This window comes from Oncorhynchus nerka, linkage group LG27 (genome assembly GCF_034236695.1).
Source record: "Oncorhynchus nerka isolate Pitt River linkage group LG27, Oner_Uvic_2.0, whole genome shotgun sequence".
Classification (NCBI taxonomy): domain Eukaryota; kingdom Metazoa; phylum Chordata; class Actinopteri; order Salmoniformes; family Salmonidae; genus Oncorhynchus; species Oncorhynchus nerka.
In genome coordinates, this window is record NC_088422.1 from 90,438,698 (window position 1) to 90,463,297 (window position 24,600).

Consider the following 24,600-nt stretch of genomic DNA (forward strand, 5'->3'; position numbering starts at 1 on the left):
AGATGAGGAGGGCGTGCAATAGAGAGAGATGAGGAGGGCGTGCAATAGAGAGAGATGAGGAGGGCGTGCAATAGAGAGAGATGAGGAGGGCGTGCAATAGAGAGATGAGGAGGGCGTGATGAGGAGGGAGGAGGGTGCAATAGAGAGAGATGAGGAGGAGGGCGTGCAATAGAGAGATGATGAGGAGGGCGTGCAATAGAGAGAGATGAGGAGGAGGGCGTGCAATAGAGAGATGATGAGGAGGGCGTGCAATAGAGAGATGATGAGGAGGGCGTGCAATAGAGAGATGATGAGGAGGGCGTGCAATAGAGAGATGATGAGGAGGGCGTGCAATAGAGAGATGAGGAGGAGGGCGTGCAATAGAGAGATGATGAGGAGGGCGTGCAATAGAGAGAGAGGAGGAGGGCGTGCAATAGAGATGAGGAGGGCGATGAGGATGAGGAGGGCGTGCAATAGAGAGAGATGAGGAGGGCGTGCAATAGAGAGAGATGAGGAGGGCGTGCAATAGAGAGAGATGAGGAGGGCGTGCAATAGAGAGAGATGAGGAGGGCGTGCAATAGAGAGATGATGAGGAGGGGGCGTGCAATAGAGAGATGATGAGGAGGAGGGCGTGCAATAGAGAGAGATGAGGAGGAGGGCGTGCAATAGAGAGATGATGAGGAGGAGGGCGTGCAATAGAGAGATGAGGAGGAGGAGGGTGCAATAGAGAGATGAGGAGGGGGAGGAGGGTGCAATAGAGAGATGATGAGGAGGGCGTGCAATAGAGAGATGATGCAATAGAGATGAGATGAGAGGATGAGGAGGAGGGCGTGCAATAGAGAGATGATGAGGGAGGGCGTGCAATAGAGAGATGAGGAGGAGGGCGTGCAATAGAGAGAGATGAGGAGGAGGGCGTGCAATAGAGAGAGATGAGGAGGGCGTGCAATAGAGAGATGATGAGGAGGGCGTGCAATAGAGATGATGAGGAGGGCGTGCAATAGAGAGATGATGAGGAGGGCGTGCAATAGAGAGATGATGAGGAGGGCGTGCAATAGAGAGATGATGAGGAGGGCGTGCAATAGAGAGATGATGAGGAGGGCGTGCAATAGAGAGATGATGAGGAGGGCGCGCAATAGAGAGATGATGAGGAGGGCGCGCAATAGAGAGATGATGAGGAGGGCGCGCAATAGAGAGATGATGAGGAGGGCGCGCAATAGAGAGATGATGAGGAGGGCGCGCAATAGAGAGATGAGGAGGGGGCGCGCAATAGAGAGATGATGAGGAGGGCGTGCAATAGAGAGATGAGGAGGAGGGCGTGCAATAGAGAGATGAGGAGGAGGGCGTGCAATAGAGAGATGATGAGGAGATGAGCGTGCAATAGAGAGATGATGAGGAGGGCGTGCAATAGAGAGATGATGAGGAGGGCGTGCAATAGAGAGATGAGGAGGAGGGCGTGCAATAGAGAGATGAGAGGAGGCGTGCAATAGAGAGAGCTGAGGAGGGCGTGCAATAGAGAGATGAGGAGGGCGTGCAATAGAGAGAGCTGAGGAGGGCGTGCAATAGAGAGAGATGAGGAGGGCGTGCAATAGAGAGATGATGAGGAGGGCGTGCAATAGAGAGATGAGGAGGAGGGCGTGCAATAGAGAGATGATGAGGAGGAGGGCGTGCAATAGAGAGATGATGAGGAGGGCGTGCAATAGAGATGATGAGGAGGGCGTGCAATAGAGAGATGATGAGGAGGGCGTGCAATAGAGAGAGATGAGGAGGAGGATGAGGAGGGAGTGCAATAGAGAGATGAGGAGGGCGTGCAATAGAGAGATGAGAGGAGGGCGTGCAATAGAGAGATGATGAGGAGGGCGCGTGCAATAGAGAGATGAGGAGGAGGGCGTGCAATAGAGAGATGAGGAGGAGGGCGTGCAATAGAGATGAGGAGGGCGTGCAATAGAGAGATGATGAGGAGGGGGCGCAATAGAGAGATGATGAGGAGGGCGTGCAATAGAGAGATGATGAGGAGGGCGTGCAATAGAGAGATGAGGAGGAGGGCGTGTGTGAATAGAGAGAGAGGAGGAGTGTGACACTGAGGCAGCAGTGTTTTAGAAGAGATGAAGGCCACAGTGGGTGAGGTGTACGCTGCAGACACTAGATGTTAATGTCAAGTCTTCATAGGAAGATGGTAACACCAATGATGAGATGAGCAGGAGGAATGCAATGAGACCACTCCTTCATCGTGCAATACCACCATCCCTCCCTCCCACACATGTACATACAGAGATCAACTGCACACACAAACACACTCAATAAATCCTGGGAGTGAACCTGGGTACACATCCTGATTTTCTTCATTTCTCTGGCATTTGTCTCCGAGATGTTCTGACATATTTCATCCCTTCTCCATTACCAAGAGGAGGGGGCTTGAATACAGTGCATGATCAGAAAGTGTTCAACCCCTTGACTTTTTCCACATGTTGTTATGTTAGCCAGGATGAAATTGTTTTTTTCTCCTCCCTCATCAATCTACACACAATACCCCATAATGACAAAGCAAGACACTAGAGAAGATAGGAGGAGGGCGCATGATGTCATGAGATGAGCAATTTTAGAATGACAAACCTGGCGTGCAATAAAACAGGTTTTTAGATTTCTCAAATGACAAAAAATTAGGAACTGAAATATCAGATTTACATGATTCAGACCCTTTACAGTATTCAGAGAAGCACCTTCTTTGAGGTTTACAGCCTCAAGTCTTGGGTATGAGGAGGGCTAAAATGGAGAGATTTGAGGGGAGGGCGTGCAGATCCTCTCCAGAGTCATGTTGGATGGGAGGCGTCGCTGCACAGCTAGAGGTCTCCAGGGATGAAGGGGTTCAAAGAGAGATGAGGCTGGGCGTCAATTTCAGAGACATGATGAGGCCACTTCTGCGTTGTCTTGGCTGATGTGCTTATGGTTGTTTTTCTGTTGGAAGGTGAACATTCACCCCAGTCTGAGGTTCTGAGCACTCTGGAGCAGGTTTTCAGGATCTTTCTGTGCTTTACTCCATCTTTCCTCGATCCTAACTAGTCTTTCATTCCCTGAGAGAAAAACATCCCCACAGCATGATGCTGACACCACCAGGGCGTCAATAGAGAGATGATGGATGAGGAGGGCGTGGAGAGATGAGGATGCTTCAATCCGAGGAGGAGGGCGTGCAATGAGAGCAGATGATTGGTTTCTCCAGGAGGGCTCTTGTGCAGAGAGATCAGAGGGAGAATCTTGTTTCTCATGGCAAACCCCAAGCGGGCTGTCATGAGCCTTTTTACTGAGGAGTGGCTTCCGTCTGGAGATGACTTTACCATAAAGGCCTGATTGGTGGAGTGCTGCAGATGTTTGTACTTCTGAGGAGGTTCTCAATCTCCAAGAGGAACTCTGGAGCTCTGTAGTGACCATCAGGTTCTTGAGATCCTGACCAGGGCCCTTCATCCCCTGATTGCTCAGTTGATGCTGGGAGGCCAGCTCAGGAAGGGTCTTGGTGGTTCCAAACTTCACATTTAAGAATGATGGGAGGACTGTGTTCTTGAGGATCTTGAGAAATTTTTTGGTACCCTTGCAGATTTGTGAGACACAATCCTGTCTCTGAGCTCTCTACAGACAATTCCTTCCATCTCTTGGCAATGGGTTTTGCTGACATGCACTGTCAACTGTGAGTACTGATATGGACGTGTGTGTCTTTCCAAATCATGTCCAATCAAGTGCAATTTACCACAGATGGACATCTCAAGGATGATCAATGGAAACAGGAGGATGAGAGATGATGAGGAGGGCGTGCAAAGAGGAGAATCGTGCAATAGAGAGATGAGGAGGAGGGCGTCAATAGAGATGATGAGGAGGAGCTGCAATAGAGAGATTCTGAATACTTATGTAAATGAGGATTTCTGTTTAAAAATATTAAATGGATTTTTAAAATCCTGTGCCATTGTCATTGTGGAGTATTGTGTATAGATTGAGGACAAGTGCTAGAATCAGGCTGTGTAACACATATTGTAAGAAGTGAGGAGAATGCTTCCTGAAAGCATTGTAGAGTGAGGAGGAGGACACCACAAATGCCCAAACTCCTCAGCAGTAAACAAACGAACAGAAAAAACAGGACAAGGCCTGTAATTACACTGAAAAACATTCCGTTATTTGGTTTTTCCTTTGGTGGAATCAATGATGACAGAGAGCTTTCTTGATGCAATACCAGAGAGACTGAGGAGGGCGTCCTTCAATTACCAAGTCAGATTGAGGAGGGCGTGCCTTCCCCATTTACCAAGTCAGACTTGACAGGTTTCCTCCTTCCCCATTACCAAGTCAGACTTGACATTTTCCTCCCTTCCCCATTTACCAAGTCAGACTTGACATATTTCCTGCCTTCCCCATTTACCAAGTCAGACTTGATGATGACCAAGTCAGACTTGACATATTTCCTCCCTTCCCCATTACCTTGGCGTATTTCCTGCCTTCCCCATTAGTCATTGACATATTTCCTCCCTTCCCCATTACCAAGTCAGACTTGACATGGGAGGAGGGCCTTCCCCATTTACCAAGTCAGACTTGAAAATTTCCTGATTCCCCATTTACCATGAGAAGTTGAGACAGAGAGATTGACAGGAGGGCCTTCAATTACCAAGTCAGACTTGACATATTTCCTGCCTTCCCCATTACCAAGTCAGACTTGACATATTTCCTGCCTTCCCCATTACCAAGTCAGACTTGACATATTTCCTCCAATTACCAAGTCAGACTTGAGGAGGGCCTCCCTTCCCCATTACCAAGTCAGACTTGACATATTTCCTCCTTCCCCATTACCAAGTCAGACTTGACAGAGTCAGACTTGACATATTTCCATCTGGTTTGCAGACAGGAAGGGAATACCTTTAACACTGAATGGCTGAGAGGGACATAACTGTAAAGACATACAGACCTTGGGTCCTCATGCTCATGATGGCAGGGTTCAATAGAGAGGCCATCTGATAAGAACAGGGTGTTATTAGACTAGTGATGGTTGTAGCCTGCTGGTTGTTGGTTCAGAGGAGAGGGGTCAAGACTTGTCTCTGTGTAGGACACTTCTGGGATCATGAGAGGGCATTTTTTTTAATTGTCAGAGATGGAGGGCGCGCACATATGTGGAGAGGGCGCGCAATAGAGAGGAGAGGCGTTTTTTAGAGAAGATGATGAGGAGGGCTAGAGTCAGATTGAGAGATGCACTGAGGGAGCGTGCACACACTCTTTATGTTTATATCATCTGAGTCTCTATAGAGAGATTTTCTGTCTGTGAGAGTCTGAGGAGGGCGTTTGGCATTTAGATCCATATGAGGTTAATGACATTTTCTTGCATTTAAAAGATATGGTAGATGAAACCTGAGAAAGCTGGAAGTCATTGAATTTGAGCCCAAACAGGCAGGGTTAAGCCTGTCCAATTTACCCAGAGTCCAATAGAGAGATAGATTAGGGGCTAGTGCCCTGCAGTCTCAAGAATGCCAACACAGCCCTGAGCACTTCTCAAACACAATCCTCCACCCCAGTGGAATGACGAGATGTCCCTCTCGCCCTCCTCTTCCCCCCCAAGGCAGACTAAGCCTCTAATGGATGTTTTCCCTGACACCTTGGTGTGACTGACGTCAGACAGGCCTCTCTACAACTGATGATAAACCTCCCTGGGATTTATCACCAAGTAGAGACAGACAGAATCATCCCACCATGTAGGTAGAGACAGAATCATCCCAGAGGAGACACAGACAGAATCATCCCATATTATCCCTGTTATCATCCCACCACCCAGATGAGGAGGGAGACAGAATCATCCCACCACCCAGTAGGGCGCAGACAGACAGAATCAGGGCCCAACCCAGAGGGAGAGGAGACAGACTCATCCCAGTAGGGAGACACAGACAGAATCATCCCACCACCCAGTAGGTATGACAAGACAGAATCATCCCACCACCCAGTAGGTAGATGAGGAGGACAGAATCAGAGATCAGCTCATCATGACCCAGTAGGTGAGAACAGACAGAATCATCCCACTGACCCAGTGTTTTATTGAAGAGAATCTCCCACAGTGGGTGAGGTGTACTGCTGCAGACACTACATGTTAATCATCCCAAGTCTTCACAGGAAGAATCATCCCAACCCATGAGTCACACAGAGGAATCAATCCCACCTTCAGACTCTGCTCTACCACCATCCCTCCCTCCCACCACCCAGTGGTACACAGACACATCCCAACTGCACACAGACAAATCACACCACTCAGACACAGACAAATCATCCCAGTAGGCAATGAACCAGGGTACACATCCTGTTTTTCTTCATTTCTCTGGCATTTGTCTCCGAGATTGAGCTGACATTTGATTTCATCCCTTCTCCATTAGGAAAGGTGATCAGACTGACATACACTCCATTGAAAGTGTTCCCAGACCACCTTGACTTTTTCCACATGTTGTTATTCATTACAGCCATTTGGAGCCATTCTGACTGAAATTGAGCAGAATTTTCTAAGAAGCTCCCTTCAATCTACACAGAAATGCCCATTGACAAAGCAAAAAGAGGTTTTAGAATCTCATCTTTCCCATCTGTACAAAAAAATTACAAACTGAAATGCACATTTACATAAGTTTCAGACCCAGCTACCCTGATCACGGACAAGCACCTGGGTGTTTACAGCCTCAGTCTTGGGTACTGACGCTAGAGCGTTTCAATCTGGTGACACACCTGTATTTGGGGAGTTTTCTGTTTCCCTTGCTCAAGGCTGTCATGTTGGAGGGAAGTCGATGACTGCACAGCTAGACTTGAAACTCAGGTCTCCAGGGATGTTCAATCGGGTTCAAATCCGGGCTCTGGCTGGGCCACTCAAGGACTTTCAGAGACATGTCTCGGGCCACCCCTGCGTTGTCTTGGCTGTGTGCTTATGGTTGTTTTCATTGGAAGGGAACCTTCACCCCAGTCTGAGGTTCTGAGGGCACTACTGGAGCAGGTTTTCAGGGCCCTTCTGTGCTTTACTCCATTCCCAGGATCCTAACTAGTCTTTCATTCCCAGGGCCCTACCCAGCTGAAAAACATTCCCAGGGCATATGCTGACACCACCATTCCCAGCTTCACCGTAAGGATCACTCATTCCCAGGGCCCTAATGAGCAGTGATTGGTTTCCAGGGCCCTACCCTGGCTCTTCACTCATTCCCAGACCCTACCCTGAGTTCAATCATTCCCAGGGCCCATACCCAGAGAATCACTCATTCTCAGGGCCCACCCCAAAGCACGGGCTCATTCATGGCCCTACCCTGCGCTACTCATTCCCAGGGCCCCCGTCTGGCCACTTTACCATTCCCAGGGCCTGATTGGTGGAGTTCCCAGGGCCCCCCCGCAGATGTTTGTAGGGTCTTCCCAAAGGTTCTCCCATCTCCAAAGAGGAACTCATTCCCAGGGCCCTGTAAGTGACCATTCCCAGGTTCTTGCAGTCACTCATTCCCAGGGCCCCACCCCCGATTGTCACTCATTCCCAGGGGCCCCCCGCAGCTCTAGGAAGGGTCTTGGTGGTCCCAAACTTCTTCATTCCCAGGGTGATGGTAGGTCACTGTCAGACTTGAGGATCTTGAGAAATTTTTTGGTACACCATTCCCAGGTGCCCCACACAATCCTGTCTCTGACTCTTCAGACAGGGTCCTTCCATCTCTTCCCAGGGTTTTGCCGGAGACATGCACTGTCAACTGTCCCAGTACTGATATGGACGTGTGTGTCAGTTTCCAAATCATGTCAATCAAGTGAATTTACCACAGATGGACATCTCAAGGATGATGAATGGAAACAGGATCAGCACCTGAGCTCCCAGTCTTATAGCAAAGGGTCTGAATACTTATGAAATAAGGTATTTCTGTTTAAAAAGGCATTAAATGGATTTTTAAAATCCTGTGTTCTGTCATTGTGGAGTATTTACAGAGGATTGTCATATGTGGAAGTTATTTCCCTTGAGAACAGTCATAATCAGGCTGGGAATGTTCTTTCCCCATTCTGTTACAGTCATAGTACAGGGAATGTTCTTTCCCCTTCATGTTACAGTCATTTACCAGGGAATGTTCCCCCTTCTGTTACAGTCATAGTATACAGGGAATGTTCTTTCCCCTTCTGTTACAGTCATAGTATACAGGGAATGTTGTTTCCCCTTCTGTTACAGTCATAGCATTCCGGGAATGTTCTTTCCCCTTCTGTTACAGTCATAGTATACAGGGAATGTTCTTTCCCCCAAGTTCTGTTACAGTCATAGCATGTCCTTTCCCCATTACCAAGTCAGACTTGACAGGGAATTTCCTTTCCCCTGTTACCAAGTCAGACTTGACAGGGATTTCCTCCCCTTCCCCATTACCAAGTCAGACTTGACAGGGAATGTTCCTTTCCCCTTCCCCATTACCAAGTCAGACTTACAGGGAATGTTCCTTCCCTTCCCCATTACCAAGTCAGACTTGACAGGGATTTCCTCCCTTCCCCATTACCAAGTCAGACTTGACAATTTCCTCCCTTCCCCATTACCAAGTCAGAGCTTGACATATTTCCTCCTTCCCCATTTACCAAGTCAGACTGACATATTTCCATCTGGTTTGTCAGACAGGAAGGGAATGTTCTTTAACACTGAATGGCTGAGAGGGACATAACTGTAAACACATACAGACCTTGGGTCCTCATGCTCATGCTGGCAGGGTTCACTAGGGAGAAGGCCATCTGATAAGAACAGGGAATGTTCTTTCCCCTTAACTAGTGATGGTTGTAGCCTTCCCCTGGTTGTTGGTTCAGAGGAGAGGTCAAGACTTTCCCCTCTGTGTACAGGACACTAGGGATCCAACTGGGAATGTCATTTTTTGTTAATTAGTAAAGATGTTAATTCCCCTTCTGTTACGTCATAGCTACAGGGAATGCTTTCCCCTCTTTATGTTTATATCATCTGTTCTTTCCCTTGATTTTCTGTCATAGCATACAGGGAATGTTCTTTGGCATTTAGATCCATATACAGGTTAATGACATTTTCCCTATTTAAAAGATATGGTAGATGAAACCTTCTGAAAGCTGGAAGTCATTCCCCTTTGAGCCCAAACAGGCAGGGTTAAGCCCCTTCTGTCCAAGACCCAGAGTCTTTCCAGAGAGGATAGTTTAGGGGAATGTTCCCTTCAGTCTCAAGAATGCCAACACAGCCCTGTTCTCTTCCCTGCACTTCTCAAACACAACTCCTTTCCCCCTGTTAATGTCCATAGCCAGGGAATGTTCTTTCCCCTCCTCTGTTACAGTCAGCACTAAGCATCTAATGGAATGTTCTTTCCCTTCTGTTACACCATAGCATACAGGTGTTCTTTCCCCTTCTGTTACAGTCATAGCATACAGGCCTGTTCTTTCCCCAACTGTTCTCATAAACATCCAGGGAATGTTCCCACCCCCAGTTAGGTAGACATACAGGGAATGTTCATCCCACCTGTTACCCAGTCACAGATACAGAATCATCCCACCCCCAGTAGGTCATAGCATACAGAATCATCCCACCCTTCTGTTAGGCAGTCACAGCATACAGAATCATCCCACCACCAGTTAGGCAGACATAGACAGGGAATGTTCATTCCCCCTGTTACCCAGTAGGCAGATACAGAAGTTCTTTCCCCACAGTAGGTCATAGCATACAGGGAATGTTCTTTCCCCCACCTGTTAGGTATACATACAGAATCATCCCACCCCTTCTGTTAGTAGGTAGCATACAGGGAATCATCCCACCACCCTGTTAGGTAGCACACAGACAGAATCATCCCACCCCCTGTTAGGTCATAGCATACAGGGAATGTTCTTCCCCCTTCTGTTACAGTCATAGCATACAGGGAATCATCTTTCCCCCTGTTAGGTAGCATACAGGGAATCATCCCACCCCTTCTGTTAGGTAGACACAGGGAATCATCCCACCACCTGTTACAGTCATAGATACAGGGAATGTTCATCCCCCCCAGTAGGTAGACCTGTTACAGTCATAGATACAGGGAATGTTCTTTCCCCTTCTGTTACCCAGTCATAGATACAGGGAATGTTCTTTCCCCACCCAGTTAGGTAGTCATAGCATACAGGGAATGTTCTTTCCCACCTGTTACAGTCAGTAGGTAGACACAGACAGAATGTTCTTTCCCCCTGTTAGACATAGCATACAGAATGTTCCCACCCCCTGTTAGGTCATAGCATACAGGGAATGTTCTTTCCCCTTCTGTTACAGTAGGTAGATACAGGGAATCATTCCCCTTCTGTTACAGTCATAGCATACAGGGAATGTTCTTTCCCCTTCTGTTCAGCTACATTTCACCTGTTTTTCCCTTCTGTTGAGCTTTGCATTTGAACTTTATCCCGGAGAAAACTAGCACTGGAGGAAATGACCTTTCCCCTTCTGTGATCCAATGACAGGGAATACTTTCCCCATCTGAGTGGAGAAGTGCAACTGAAGCACCCCTGACTCTTTTACATTCATGATTTGGAGGAATCCTCTTTCCCCTTCTGAGCAGAATTTACAGTAAGAAGCCTTTCCCCTTTGCTTTTACATAAAGCAGCAAGATGTTTTATCTCTTCTCATCTTTCCTTTCTGTGTGAAACGCAGAATCCTGTGTCTTTCTCTTCACTCCTCCATGCAGGCAGCGGCATACAGTCATACTCCTCTCTCCTCCAGCTAGGGCCTGATCACGGTCACACCCACATGTAACTGGTGTCTTTCCTTCTGGCTCTCTCTAGCATAGCGGGGTGCCACGTGTCTTTCTTTCAATCGGTTCTCTCTTGCTCTGAGACCTTCAAGTAGTTGTTTCTCTTGCTCTAAGGCTTTTGTTAGCATCTGTAATGATGCTTTGAGGGTGACTTCTCTGAGGGTCCCTGGTTCCCCTACCAGGTCTTGAGGTCATAGGGACAGAAACTTTCACTTCTACGTTACATGTCAATCATTCCATACAGGGCCCCACCCCTTTCGCACCTCTCTGGTCATTCCCAGGGAATGTCCCCCCACTGAAAACAAACCTCACTCATTCCCAGGGCCCTACCCCCCATACACAAGCATCTTCTTTCCCCTTCTGTTACCCTGCATAAAGGCTGTCACTCTTTTCCCCTTCTCTCCATCTTTTCATACAGTCACTCATTCCCAGGGCCCTACCCTGCGCACGTCACTCATTCCCAGGGCCCTACCCTCGCACGTCACTGTTTGTGGGGGCCCAGGGCCCTTCTGCAGGAGTTCCCCAGGGCCTACAGGGCCCTACCCTGCACACGTCACTCAGAAGACCCCCCCTGTCTATCACCCTGCATACACTGGGAATCATTCTTTCCCTCCCTGTTACGTCACTCATTCCCAGGGCCTTTCCTTCTGTTATCTCACCATCACCTCATTCCCCCCTACCCTGTTACAGTCAAGCATTCCCAGGGCCTCTTTTCCCCGTCTGTTACAGTCACTCAGTATTCCCAGGGCCCTCCCCTTATTGTCACTCATCTCCTCATTCTCTTTCTCCCTGTCTCTCGTCACTCATTCCCAGGGCCCTCTTTCTCCCCCTTCTGTCTCTCATTCCCAGGGTCTCTCTCTCTCTCTCTCCCACTGTCACTCATTCCCTCCTCTCCCCTGTCTCTCTCACTCATCTCCCTGGGCCCTTCTCCACGCACGTCTCATTCCCAGTCCCCAAATCCGGGTCACTCTTCCCAGCTCCCATGTCGCACGTCAGTCTTTCCCAGGGTCTCTTCAGCTGGTCTCCCCCTGAGTCTCTACTCATTCCCAGGGAATGTTCCCCCTTCCGCACGTCATGGTTAGATGATGTAGGTCTGAGGAGAGTTCACTCTTCAGCTGTTCTAACTAGGGAATGTTCTTCCTCTACTCAGGAAGCTTATGGTTAGCCCCAGCTGAGAGAGAGAAAGTTCACCTTCTCCTGTTCTCATTCCCAGGGTCCCCCCCTCCTCTCATCAGGGAATCATTCCCTGGGCCCCCCCTTCTGTTAGTCACTCATGTCCAGGGCCCCTGAATGTCACTCTTCCCTCCCCCTGTTAGACACGTCATGAGTCTCATACAGGGTCCCACCCCCCCCTCACTCATTCCCAGTCATGGCATGAGAAGACAGTTCAATGCATCTTTCCTGAATGTCAACGTACATCTATTACCTGTTAGGTGATGACTGTGTTCCACGGGATGTGTGAGGCTGGAGAGCTGGTCAGCAGACTGGGCTTGAAGGTGAGTCTCTGTCAGGAAGCTCATGGTTAGAGTGAATGTAGGACTGGGCAGTTTAGAGTGGAAGTTCAGGCACTGTTCTAATGGAGAAGAGAACTGTGCTGGGATGTTCTAGACTCATGATGCTTATGGTTAGATGATTATGGGAGAGAGAGGAAGTTCACCTTCAGCTGTTCTTTCCCCTTCTGTTACAGTCATAGCATACAGGGAATGTTCTTTCCATGGTTACAGTCATAGCATGACAGGGAATGTTCTTTCCCCTTCTGTTACAGTCATAGCAGGAAGTTCACAGCATACAGGGAATGTTCTTTCCCCTTCTGTTACAGTCATAGCATACAGGGAATGTTCTTTCCCCTTCTGTTACAGTCATAGCATACTGGGAATGTTCTTTCCCCTTCTGTTAGCTGTTCATAGCATACAGGGAATGAGTCTTTCAGGAATGTTCCCCTTCTGTTAGATGATAGCATACAGGGAATGTTCTTTCCCTTCTGTTAGTCATAGCAGTCTCTACAGGGAATGTTCTTTCCCCTGGTTAGATGTTACAGGCCGTAGATCTGATACAGGGAATGTTCTTTCCCTGTTCTAATTAGACCGTGTTGTTAGTCATAGTATACAGGGAATGTTCTTTCCCCTTCTGTCAGTCATTAGCATGACAGGGAATGTTCTTTCCCCTTCTGTTAGTCTGCATACAGGGAATGTTCTTTCCCTGTTCTTCTGTTAGTCATAGTATACAGGGAATGTTCTTTCCCCTTCTGAGAGAGGAAGTTCACCTTCAGCTGTTCTGCTACAGTCATAGGAAGCCCATGGTCAGATGGTTAGCATACAGGAATGTTCATAACTAGACCGGGAATTCTTTCCCTTCTGTTACAGTCATAGTACAGGGAATACAGTCTCTAGGGTTAATGTTCTTTCCCCTTCTGTTACTCATAGATACAGGGAATGTTCTTTCAGGAATGCATTTTGGTTAGATGATGCTCGGTCTGATCCACGTGTCTTTTCTTCTATCTCCTGTTTTCTAATTAGCCGTGTTGATGAGTCTCTTTCTCAGGAAGCCTCCTGGTCTCTTTGACATGGGGCTAGGTCTGATCTCTTTTCACCTTCAGCTGTTCTAATTGCCGTGTCTATCCACGTGTCTTTCTCTTCTATCTCCTCCTTTTCAGATGGTTAGATGACTATGGGGCATCGTGTCTTTCTCTTCTATCTCCTCCTTTCTCTCTTGCTCGTGTCTGATCCAGTGTCTTTACTCAGGAAGCCCATGGTCAGATGGTTAGATGACATCCACGGTCCTCTAGCTCGGTCTATCCACGTGTCTTTCTCTTCATCTCCTCTAATTAGACCGTGTCTCTCTATCTGCTCCTTTTCTAGCCACGGGAAGTTCTGAGAGAGAGGGTTCCCTTCAGCTACAGTTCTACACGTGTCTTTCTCTTCTATCTCCTCCTTTTCTCTCTTGCTCGAGTCTATTCACGTCTTTGTTTTTCCCTCGAAGTTCCCTTCTTTTCACAGATTCGCTGAGTCATTTCTCAGAAGCCCAGGGTTTGCCTTAGGGGAGCATCTGTTGAATCTGAGGAGAGGAAGTTCACCTTCAGCTGTTCTAACTGCAGGAGTCTGAGTCTCTACTCAGCATGGTTAGATGACATGAAAGTAAGAAGGACCCACCTTCAGCCCAAAAGACATCTCCAGAAGACCCCCCTCAGCAAGCCTCTCAACCATTCCATACACTGACCCCTCCTCTTTCGCTCCTCTGACCAAAACACACACCTCCTAGCCCTCACTGAAAACAAACCTTTGATGATCTCACCATCACCAAACATTCTCCCACCAGAGAAGAAAACCCCAACACAAGCATCCTCTTTTTGAGTCTCTTGAACCAACTCTGGAGATAAAGGCTGAAGGGATAAACCAAATCCTTATTGTTCTCCCTGTCTCTCTCTCTTTCTCCCAGATGGTTAGATGATGTAGGTCTGAGAGAGAGGAAGTTCTCTGTTCCCTCTCTCTCTTTCTGTAGGTCTGAGAGAGGAAGTTCTCTCCCTGTCTCTCTTCTAACTAGACCTGTCTCTCTCTCTCTTTCTCTCCCTGTCTCCATGGTCAGATGGTTAGATGACTGTCTCCGTAGATCTGAGAGAGAGGAAGTTCACTCTTCTCTGTTCTCTCCCTGTCTGATGAGTCTCTACTCTCTCCCATGTCTCTGGTTAGATGATGTAGGTCTGAGAGAGTCTCACCTTCTCTGTTCTCTCTAGACCGTCTCTGATGAGTCTCTCTCAGGAAGCCCATGGTCAGATCTTAGATGACATCTTTCTCTGAGAGAGTCTCTTCACCTTCAGCTGTTCTAATTAGACCTGTCTCTCCCCTGAGTCTCTCTCTCAGGTCTCTCTCTTAGATCCCCTGTCTCTCTGAGAGAGGAAGTTCACCTTCAGCTGTTCTAGACTAGACCGTGTTGATGAGTCTCTAAGCAAGGAAGTACATCTTCAACTGTTTGGATGACATGGCGCACGTAGATCTTGAGAGAGAGGATGTTCACCTTCAGCTGTTCTAACTAGACCGTGTTGATGAGTCTCTACTCAGGAAGCCCATGGTCAGATGGTTAGATGATGGGGTCTGAGAGAGAGAGAAGTTCACCTTCAGCTGTTCTAACTAGACCGTGTTGATGAGTCTCTACTCAGGAAGCTCATGGTTAGATGATGTAGGTCTGAGAGAGAGGAAGTTCACCTTCAGCTGTTCTAACTAGACCGTGTTGATGAGTCTCTACTCAGGAAGCCCATGGTCAGATGGTTAGATGATGTAGGTCTGAGAGAGAGGAAGTTCACCTTCAGCTGTTCTAACTAGACCGTGTTGATGAGTCTCTACTCAGGAAGCCCATGGTCAGATGGTTAGATGACATGGGGCCATAGATCTGAGAGAGAGGAAGTTCACCTTCAGCTGTTCTAATTAGACCGTGTTGATGAGTCTCTACTCAGGAAGCCCATGGTCAGATGGTTAGATGACATGGGGCCGTAGATCTGAGAGAGAGGAAGTTCACCTTCAGCTGTTCTAACTAGACCGTGTTGATGAGTCTCTACTCAGGAAGCCCATGGTCAGATGGTTAGATGACATGGGGCCGTAGATCTGAGAGAGAGGAAGTTCACCTTCAGCTGTTCTAATTAGACCGTGTTGATGAGTCTCTACTCAGGAAGCCCATGGTCAGATGGTTAGATGACATGGGGCCGTAGATCTGAGAGAGAGGAAGTTCACCTTCAGCTGTTCTAATTAGACCGTGTTGATGAGTCTCTACTCAGGAAGCCCATGGTCAGATGGTTAGATGACATGGGGCCGTAGGTCTGAGAGAGAGGAAGTTCACCTTCAGCTGTTCTAACTAGACCGTGTTGATGAGTCTCTACTCAGGAAGCCCATGGTCAGATGGTTAGATGACATGGGGCCGTAGATCTGAGAGAGAGGAAGTTCACCTTCAGCTGTTCTAACTAGACCGTGTTGATGAGTCTCTACTCAGGAAGCCCATGGTCAGATGGTTAGATGATGTAGGTCTGAGAGAGAGGAAGTTCACCTTCAGCTGTTCTAACTAGACCGTGTTGATGAGTCTCTACTCAGGAAGCCCATGGTCAGATGGTTAGATGACATGCTGGGCCTAGACCGTGTTGAGAGTCTGAGAGAGAGATGAAGTTCACCTTCAGCTGTTCAAACTAGACCGTGTTGATGAGTCTCTACTCAGGAAGCCCATGGTCAGATGGTTAGATGACATGGGGCCGTAGGTCTGAGAGAGAGGAAGTTCACCTTCAGCTGTTCTAACTAGACCGTGTTGATGAGTCTCTACTCAGGTAGCCCATGGTCAGATGGTTAGATGACATGGGGCCGTAGATCTGAGAGAGAGGAAGTTCACCTTCAGCTGTTCTAATTAGACCGTGTTGATGAGTCTCTACTCAGGAAGCTTATGGTTAGATGATGTAGGTCTGAGAGAGAGGAAGTTCACCTTCAGCTGTTCTAACTAGACCGTGTTGATGAGTCTCTACTCAGGAAGCTCATGGTTAGATGATGTAGGTCTGAGAGAGAGGAAGTTCACCTTCAGCTGTTCTAACTAGACCGTGTTGATGAGTCTCTACTCAGGAAGCCCATGGTCAGATGGTTAGATGACATGGGGCCGTAGATCTGAGAGAGAGGAAGTTCACCTTCAGCTGTTCTAACTAGACCGTGTTGATGAGTCTCTACTCAGGAAGCCCATTGTCAGATGGTTAGATGACATGGGGCCGTAGATCTGAGAGAGAGGAAGTTTACCTTCAGCTGTTTGACTGAAAAAGCTAGAACATGTACGTACATCTCATTGCTGGAAAAACCCCATTCTCACATCTCTAGTCATATGCTAAGTGACATGCTAAGGTTCAGCACCCAACACTTAGTTTGAAAGTCAAGCTTCGGTGAAACCACAGCTGGAAATTCCCTGACAATGAGATCATGGGTTGAACATTTCCCTGCTGATGTTTTTTCGAGTTGGGGGGTGATTATGTAGAGACGGGGATGACATAGAGACGGGGATGACATAGAGACGGGGGATGACGTAGAGACGGGGGATGACGTAGAGACGGGGGATGACGTAGAGACGGGGGATGACGTGAGGAAGGGGGGTGACGTAGAGACGGGGGGTGACGTAGAGACGGGGGGTGACGTAGAGACGGGGGGTGACGTAGAGACGGGGGGTGACGAGAGACGGGGGGACGTAGAGACGGGGGTGACGAGAGACGGGGGGTGACGAGAGACGGGGGTGACGTAGAGACGGGGGGTGACGTAGAGACGGGGGGATGACGAGAGACGGGGGGTGACGTAGAGACGGGGGGTGACGTAGAGACGGGGGGTGACGTAGAGACGGGGGGTGACGTAGAGACGGGGGGTGACGTAGAGACGAGGGGGTGACGTAGAGACGGGGGGATGACGTAGAGACTGGGGGCGTAGATGTGCAGAGACTGGGGGGGATTATGTGTGTAGAGACTGGGGGGGAGACGTAGATGTGTAGAGACTGGGGGGGGGTGACGTAGATGTGTAGAGACTGGGGGGACGTAGATGTGTAGAGACTGGGGGGACGTAGATGTGTAGAGACTGGGGGGGGTGTAGATGTGTAGAGACTGGGGGGGGGCATAGTAGATGTGTAGAGACTGGGGGGGGCATAGATGTGTAGAGACTGGGGGGGGACGTAGATGTGTAGAGACTGGGGGGGTGATATAGATGTGTAGAGACGAGGGATGTAGAATGCTGTAGATATGAAAAATGCCTCATCGTTCCACTTATCACAATGGTTGGTTTGATGTTTTCACATTTGATAAACTTCTGCAAAATGTCTGGTATTTTTAATTTAGGAAAGGATTATTCCAGCATAGTGACTGTTTATACTGTTTGTCCCTTAACCAAGTCTCCCTTGACTTGTAAAGCTGGTTTAAAACTTCCTGAGGCTCCAGATGAAATGGACACAAACACTGGGAAAGATAACAGATGACCAGTTCTCCTGAGCCCTGACCTGCCTCTCTCTCCCAGGTCAACTTGGTGATGAATCTGGAAGGTAGTGACCTGTTGGCAGAGAAGGTGGACCGAAGAGAGTTTGTAGGCCTGCTGAAGAGGATGTTGTGGATCGATGCGGAGAAGAGGATTGCCCCCGCTGAGGCGCTCAGCCACTCCTTTATGTCCATGCAACACCTGCTCGACTTCCCCCATAGCAACCAGTGAGTTTCCCCCACTGTCTTTCAGGCGGGTTGACCTTTTCGTAGAGAAGAGACATGATGAAACATTTAGTTATTTGTAAAAGGAGGACAAGCATAAAGAATAGCTGGGGCCTGCTGTACTGTGATGAAAATAACTCCAACCCCCTCCTTTCCTCTCTCCATCAGTGTCAAATCATGTTTCCACATCATGGACGTTACCCGCTCTCGTCCCGGTCCTTACGACACGCTCAACCGGAACAAAGCCCCCTTCATCAGACCGGTGACCACCACCACCACCACAGTTAACCTGACCGGGCCCTTCAGCAAGATGGCCACCATCCACAACCAAGTAAGTAGCTTCACCACATCAATACAGTAGCCGTCACATGGAGGGAAACATTTCTGTTTATATGAATAGACGTCTATATGACAATGTACCACTGCTAGAGCAGTTAGACTTCATATTAGATTTGAATGGAGACAGTTTTATCAGACAAGTCTTCATTTGAGAAACAGCTAGACCAAGGCGTGTTTTCCCCTGACCCAGACCTCCAGATGGTCGGAGTGGATGACATGGGGCTTTATCGCCCCCCTCGTCCTCACATGGAACTGTAGCCGTTCACCTTCGCTGTCGTGGCGACGCCAGGACGTTACGTAGGCTATGTCATGGCAACAGCGCGGGTGCGTTGTGTTGCTGAGGAGAGATGGTTGAAGTTTGGAGCCATCTGATCCTATTAGACAGATGGGTTCAACTGGCCTCGTACTGTCATGTTTTCACTTTGTTATTCTAAATACCAACCAGCTATTTCTGGAAATACAAGTCCATCTTTGTCAACACATTAGAAGTCCATTCTCATATCAACTGTTGGTACAATGTGAAGGTGATGGCGTCTGAACCTCATATACCACAAGCCCAATTGAATCAAGTTGATATATCGACACATCCTTAATTCTAGTGCATTTGTGTTCAGTATTTACCCCTGGGGGAAACAGAATGGGTGGTCTCTAGGAAAGCCTTGTGTGTGTAAAACACATCCTTAATTCTAGTGCTCAGTATTTACCCCTGGGGGGGAAACAGAATGGGTGGTCTCTAGGAAAGCCTTGTGTGTGTAAAACACATCCGCTCTGATGTAGGTGAACTTTGATTGGTTCCAGTTACAGGAAGTATTTGGTGGGAAAATGCACCAGATCTCCCAGTATTCACCTCTCAGAATGCTTTGTGTTGACTGTCATGTGTATGGGGGCCGGTCCCTGTTCTGGGTGGACTTTTTTATTGGACTTTCCAGACCTTTGATCATGTTGGATTCATGTTGGATTCAGCCCTGCTCTAATTCCCTGGATTCAATATTGTAGGCCGGGCACAAGAGGTCAGAGCAGTGACCTCTGAACCACAGGCACAGGCTCCTGCTCTGTTCTTTGTTTATTCATAAAGTGTTGGAGTAGGACTGCTGATCTAGGATCAGTTTTGCCTTTTAAATTATTTAATAATACGATTATATGGACAGATCCTAGATCTGTACTCTTACTCTATGCTTGGTGCATACTGCACTGCTGTTTGGCTCAGACTCCAGACAGGCAGGTCGCCATCTACTGGGGATGTGAGGCTAATGCGGATTATATGTTGGAATCTGTCACAAGACTTACACTAGGAGGTTTTTAATTATGGAGAGTCAAAGTTCTGGTATTTTTCCCTTATTTTCTTCTCAGAAACACTTTCTTTATGAAAATAGTTATTGAGGCCACAATTCCCCTTATGTTGTGCTGATGAAATCCCTGTTGATAGACAGTCTGCTCATGTCTCTGTGTTGATCTAACCCATTAGTTTCTGTAGTAGATGTCAGGGGGCTCATGTCTCTGTGTTGATCTAACCCATTAGTTTCTGTAGTAGATGTCAGGGGGCTCATGTCTCTGTGTTGATCTAACCCATTAGTTTCTGTAGTAGATGTCAGATGTCTCTGTGTTGATCTAACCCATTAGTTTCTGTAGTAGATGTCAGGGGTCTCTGTGTTGATCTCATGTCTCTGTGTTGATCTAACCCATTAGTTTCTGTAGTAGATGTCAGGGGGCTCATGTCTCTGTGTTGATCTAACCCATTAGTTTCTGTAGTAGATGTCAGGTCTCTGGTTGATCTAACCCATTAGTTTCTGTAGTAGATGTCTCTGTGTTGATCTAACCCATTAGTTTCTGTAGTAGATGTCAGGGGGCTCATGTCTCTGTGTTGATCTAACCCATTAGTTTCTGTAGTAGATGTCAGGGGGCTCATGTCTCTGTGTTGATCTAACCCATTAGTTTCTGTAGTAGATGTCAGGGGGCTCATGTCTCTGTGTTGATCTAACCCATTAGTTTCTGTAGTAGATGTCAGGGGGCTCATGTCTCTGTGTTGATCTAACCCATTAGTTTCTGTAGTAGATGTCAGGGGGCTCATGTCTCTGTGTTGATCTAACCCATTAGTTTCTGTAGTAGATGTCAGGGGGCTCATGTCTCTGTGTTGATCTAACCCATTAGTTTCTGTAGTAGATGTCAGGGGGGCTCATGTCTCTGTGTTGATCTAACCCATTAGTTTCTGTAGTAGATGTCAGATGTCTCTGTGTTGATCTAACCCATTAGTTTCTGTAGTAGATGTCAGGGGGCTCATGTCTCTGTGTTGATCTAACCCATTAGTTTCTGTAGTAGATGTCAGGGGGCTCATGTCTCTGTGTTGATCTAACCCATTAGTTTCTGTAGTAGATGTCAGGGGGATCTCATGTCTCTGTGTTGATCTAACCCATTAGTTTCTGTAGTAGATGTCAGGGGCTCATGTCTCTGTGTTGATCTAACCCATTAGTTTCTGTAGTAGATGTCAGGGGGCTCATGTCTCTGTGTTGATCTAACCCATTAGTTTCTGTAGTAGATGTCAGGGGCTCATGTCTCTGTGTTGATCTAACCCATTAGTTTCTGTAGTAGATGTCAGGGGGCTCATGTCTCTGTGTTGATCTAACCCATTAGTTTCTGTAGTAGATGTCAGGGGGCTCATGTCTCTGTGTTGATCTAACCCATTAGTTTCTGTAGTAGATGTCAGGGGGCTCATGTCTCTGTGTTGATCTAACCCATTAGTTTCTGTAGTAGATGTCAGGGGGTCTCATGATCTAACCCATTAGTTTCTGTAGTAGATGTCAGGGGGCTAATCTAACCCATTAGTTTCTGTAGTAGATGTCAGGGGCTCATGTCTCTGTGTTGATCTAACCCATTAGTTTCTGTAGTAGATGTCAGGGGGCTCATGTCTCTGTGTTGATCTAACCCATTAGTTTCTGTAGTAGATGTCAGGGGGCTCATGTCTCTGTGTTGATCTAACCCATTAGTTTCTGTAGTAGATGTCAGGGGGTTCATGTCTGTGTTGATCTAACTCATTAGTTTCTGTAGTAGATGTCAGGGGGTTCATGTCTCTGTGTTGATCTAACCCATTAGTTTCTGTAGTAGATGTCAGGGGGCTCATGTCTCTGTGTTGATCTAACCCATTAGTTTCTGTAGTAGATGTCAGGGGTTCATGTCTCTGTGTTGATCTAACCCATTAGTTTCTGTAGTAGATGTCAGGGGGCTCATGTCTCTGTCTTGTCTTCAGGCTTTAGCCCCCTCTGCCCCCTCAGTGATGCACCCTGGGATACCGCTCCAAACAGGAAATGGCCAGTTTGGCTGCAGCGACTCATTTCAACAGGCACTCATCCTGTGCCCCCCAACGATGCAGGGTATGACTTCTTAATCTTCTCCTCTTTCTCCCCCCTTCTCTCTTTCTCCTCCCCCTCCTCTCTTCTCTTTCTCCTCTCCCCCTTCTCTCTTCTCTCTTTCTCCTCCCCCTCCTCCTTTCTCCTCCCCTCTTCTCTCATTCTCCTCCCCTCTTCTCTCTTTCTCCTCCTCTCTTCTCTCTTTCTCCTCCTCTCTTCTCTCTTTCTCCTCCTCTCTTCTCTCTTTCTCCTCCTCTCTTCTCTCCTTCTCCCTCCTCTCTTCTCTCTTTCTCCTCCCTCTCTTCTCTCTTTCTCCTCCCCCTCCTCTCTTTCTCCTCCTCTCTTCTCTCCTTCTCCTCCTCTCTTCTCTCTTTCTCCTCCCCTCTTCTCTCTTTCTCCTCCCCCTCCTCTCTTTCTCCTCCTCTCTCTCTCTCCTTCTCCTCCTCTCTTCTCTCTTTCTCCTCCCCCTCTTCTCTCTTTCTCCTCCCCCTCCTCTCTTTCTCCTCCTCCCTCTCTTCTCTCTTTCTCCCCCCCCTCCTCTCTTCTCTCTTTCTCCTCCCCCTCCTCTCTTCTCTCTTTCTCCCCCTCCTCTTTTCTCTTTCTCCCCCTCTCTTTTCTCTCTTTCTCCCCCTCTCTTCTCTCTTTCTCCCCCTCTCTTCTCTCTTTCTCCCCTCTCTTCTCTCTCTCCCCCCTCTTCTCTTTCTCTCCCCCCCCCTCTTCTCTCTTTCTCCTCCCCCTCCCCTCTTCTCTCTTTCTCCTCCCCCTCCCCTCTTCTCTCTTTCTCCTCCCCCTCCCCTCTTCTCTCTTTCTCCTCCCCTCCCCTCTTCTCTCTTTCTCCTCCCCTCCCCTCTTCTCTCTTTCTCCTCCCCTCCTCTTCTCTCTTTCTCCTCCCCTCCCCTCTTCTCTCTTTCTCCTCCCCTCCTCTCTTTTTCTCCTCCCCTCCTCTCTTCTCTCTCTCTCTCCCCCCTCTCTCTCTCCCCCCTCTCTTCCTCCCTCCTTTCCATCCACCTCTATAGCAAAATCTACTGACTTGGACTTACTGTGGAACACATGTTTCCCTTTCCGGTCCTCCAGGAATCCCCACTAACGCGGCCAAGCCTCAGGGCTTCTCCGTACGCATGGAGACTGCTGTGCCTCTGGTCACCCAAGCTCCCTCCATCCAGCCCCTACAGATCAGACCTGGGCTCATCACACAGGTAACGAGAAGAGAGGGGGGAGCGGGAGAGAGTCCATAGTATTCGGGCTAGCTGTGATTGAGTGATTCAGACCAACAGAGAAACTGACAGTGATGGAGAATCAGCAAGACACAGCCTGGATGCATTTGTGCTGGGGATGTTTTGAATGTATTCAACTGAAATGTTGAATTTCAGTTGAATACATTCAACTTAACCCAACCCCTCTGAATCAGAGAGGTGTGGGGGGCTGCCTTAATCGTCATCCATGTCTCCGGTGCCCGGGGAACAGTGGGTTAACTGCCTTGCTCAGGGGCAGAACTACAGATTTTTACCTTGTCACCTCGGGGATTCGATCCAGCAATCTTTCAGTTACTGGCCTAACGCTCTAACCACTAGGCTACCTGCCCCTCTATACCACGGAATGAATAAGTTTAGATAGCTATAGAAACCATGGAAACGGTGTTCCTCTTCCTTGCAGCAGACCTGGTCTAACCGCCCCCAGCAGATCCTGGTGCCCGCCTGGCAGCAGGTGACTTCAATGGCGCCCCCACCAGCCACCATGGCGTCTGACACTGTGGCAGGCCCACAGAGACTGGGAGAATGGGGGTGAGTGCTGTCTGTCAGCTGTTGACTGTCTGTGCTCTTTAGCGACCGTCAGTAACTCATTCAGTTTTTTTCTCCATAGGGAGCCAATAGGGAAGCTCCAAATGAATTTTTTGAAACTGCATTGTCTGTCAGTCTGTTTTGTTGCTATGCTCTACCCTTGACAAGGACTTCTCTGAGAATATAGGACACAGTGTGATGGCTGTCTGGCAAACTGATGGAGAATGAGTCACATGCCTCTCCTTTGAAGCAGGCGAGTGAGATCAGTCAGTTAAGTCTCTAATATAGATAATAATCTTTGGCTCGTTACCCCGTATTGTCATTTGCAGGAAGGTGCGTCCCCATGGCAACCAATACAGCTCTATGATGCCCCACCACCATCAGCCGTTCTTAACCAACCAGATGACCATGTCTGCCCACCAGCCAATCAGCATAGGCATCGCACACGTGGTGTGGCCACAGCCCTCTGCAAACAAGAGAAACAAGCCCTGCTTTAACAGGTAAACACACACGCACTCGCGCACACACACACACACACACGATCTGATCATTAAAAAAAACTTCCCGTCATTTATTTCTCCCTAGAGGCAACAATTTCACCTACAACACCCAAAACTCAGCATGCCAGTCCCCAAAGATGGCCGACACCACGAGGAATGTCCCAGAGGATAGATTCCCAGAGGCAGGGCGAGCTGCACAGCTGGAACCTGAACCGGAGCAGGTGGAGGAGCCTAGCTGCTGTAAGGCAGGTTCAGACTCTGAAGAGCAGTCTGTCTCTTATAAGCAGCGGCAGGCCATGGTGATGTCTGATCTGGCCAGCCCCACTGTTACTGTCATTAGTATCAGCAGTGATGAGGAAGAGGAGGAGGAAGAGAGAACACGGAGACACTCACTGGGGGAGTAAGTAACTCTCAAGCTCCTCCACAATCAGTCTCTTCAAATATCCACTACAGTCCACAATCAGTCTCTTCAAATATCCACTACAGTCCACAATCAGTCTCTTCAAATATCCACTACAGTCCACAATCAGTCTCTTCAAATATCCACTACAGTCCACAATCAGTCTCTTCAAATATCCACTACAGTCCACAATCAGTCTCTTCAAATATCCACTACAGTCCACAATCAGTCTCTTCAAATATCCACTACAGTCCACAATCAGTCTCTTCAAATATCACTACAGTCCACAATCAGTCTCTTCAAATATCCACTACAGTCCACAATCAGTCTCTTCAAATATCCACTACAGTCCACAATCAGTC

General features: G+C 48.2%; 1 protein-coding gene across 1 annotated transcript in view; it reads left to right on the plus strand.

Annotated features, from left to right (window-relative positions):
- LOC115117353 (homeodomain-interacting protein kinase 3-like) overlaps window positions 1-24,600 on the plus strand; it is an 87,233-nt gene that overhangs the window by 56,608 nt on the left and 6,025 nt on the right. The window contains 8 exon segments of the mRNA XM_065011182.1: window positions 14,638-14,678; window positions 17,699-17,883; window positions 18,049-18,211; window positions 21,461-21,584; window positions 22,635-22,756; window positions 23,214-23,341; window positions 23,668-23,838; window positions 23,924-24,238. Coding sequence (XP_064867254.1) covers window positions 14,638-14,678; window positions 17,699-17,883; window positions 18,049-18,211; window positions 21,461-21,584; window positions 22,635-22,756; window positions 23,214-23,341; window positions 23,668-23,838; window positions 23,924-24,238 — 1,249 coding nt within the window.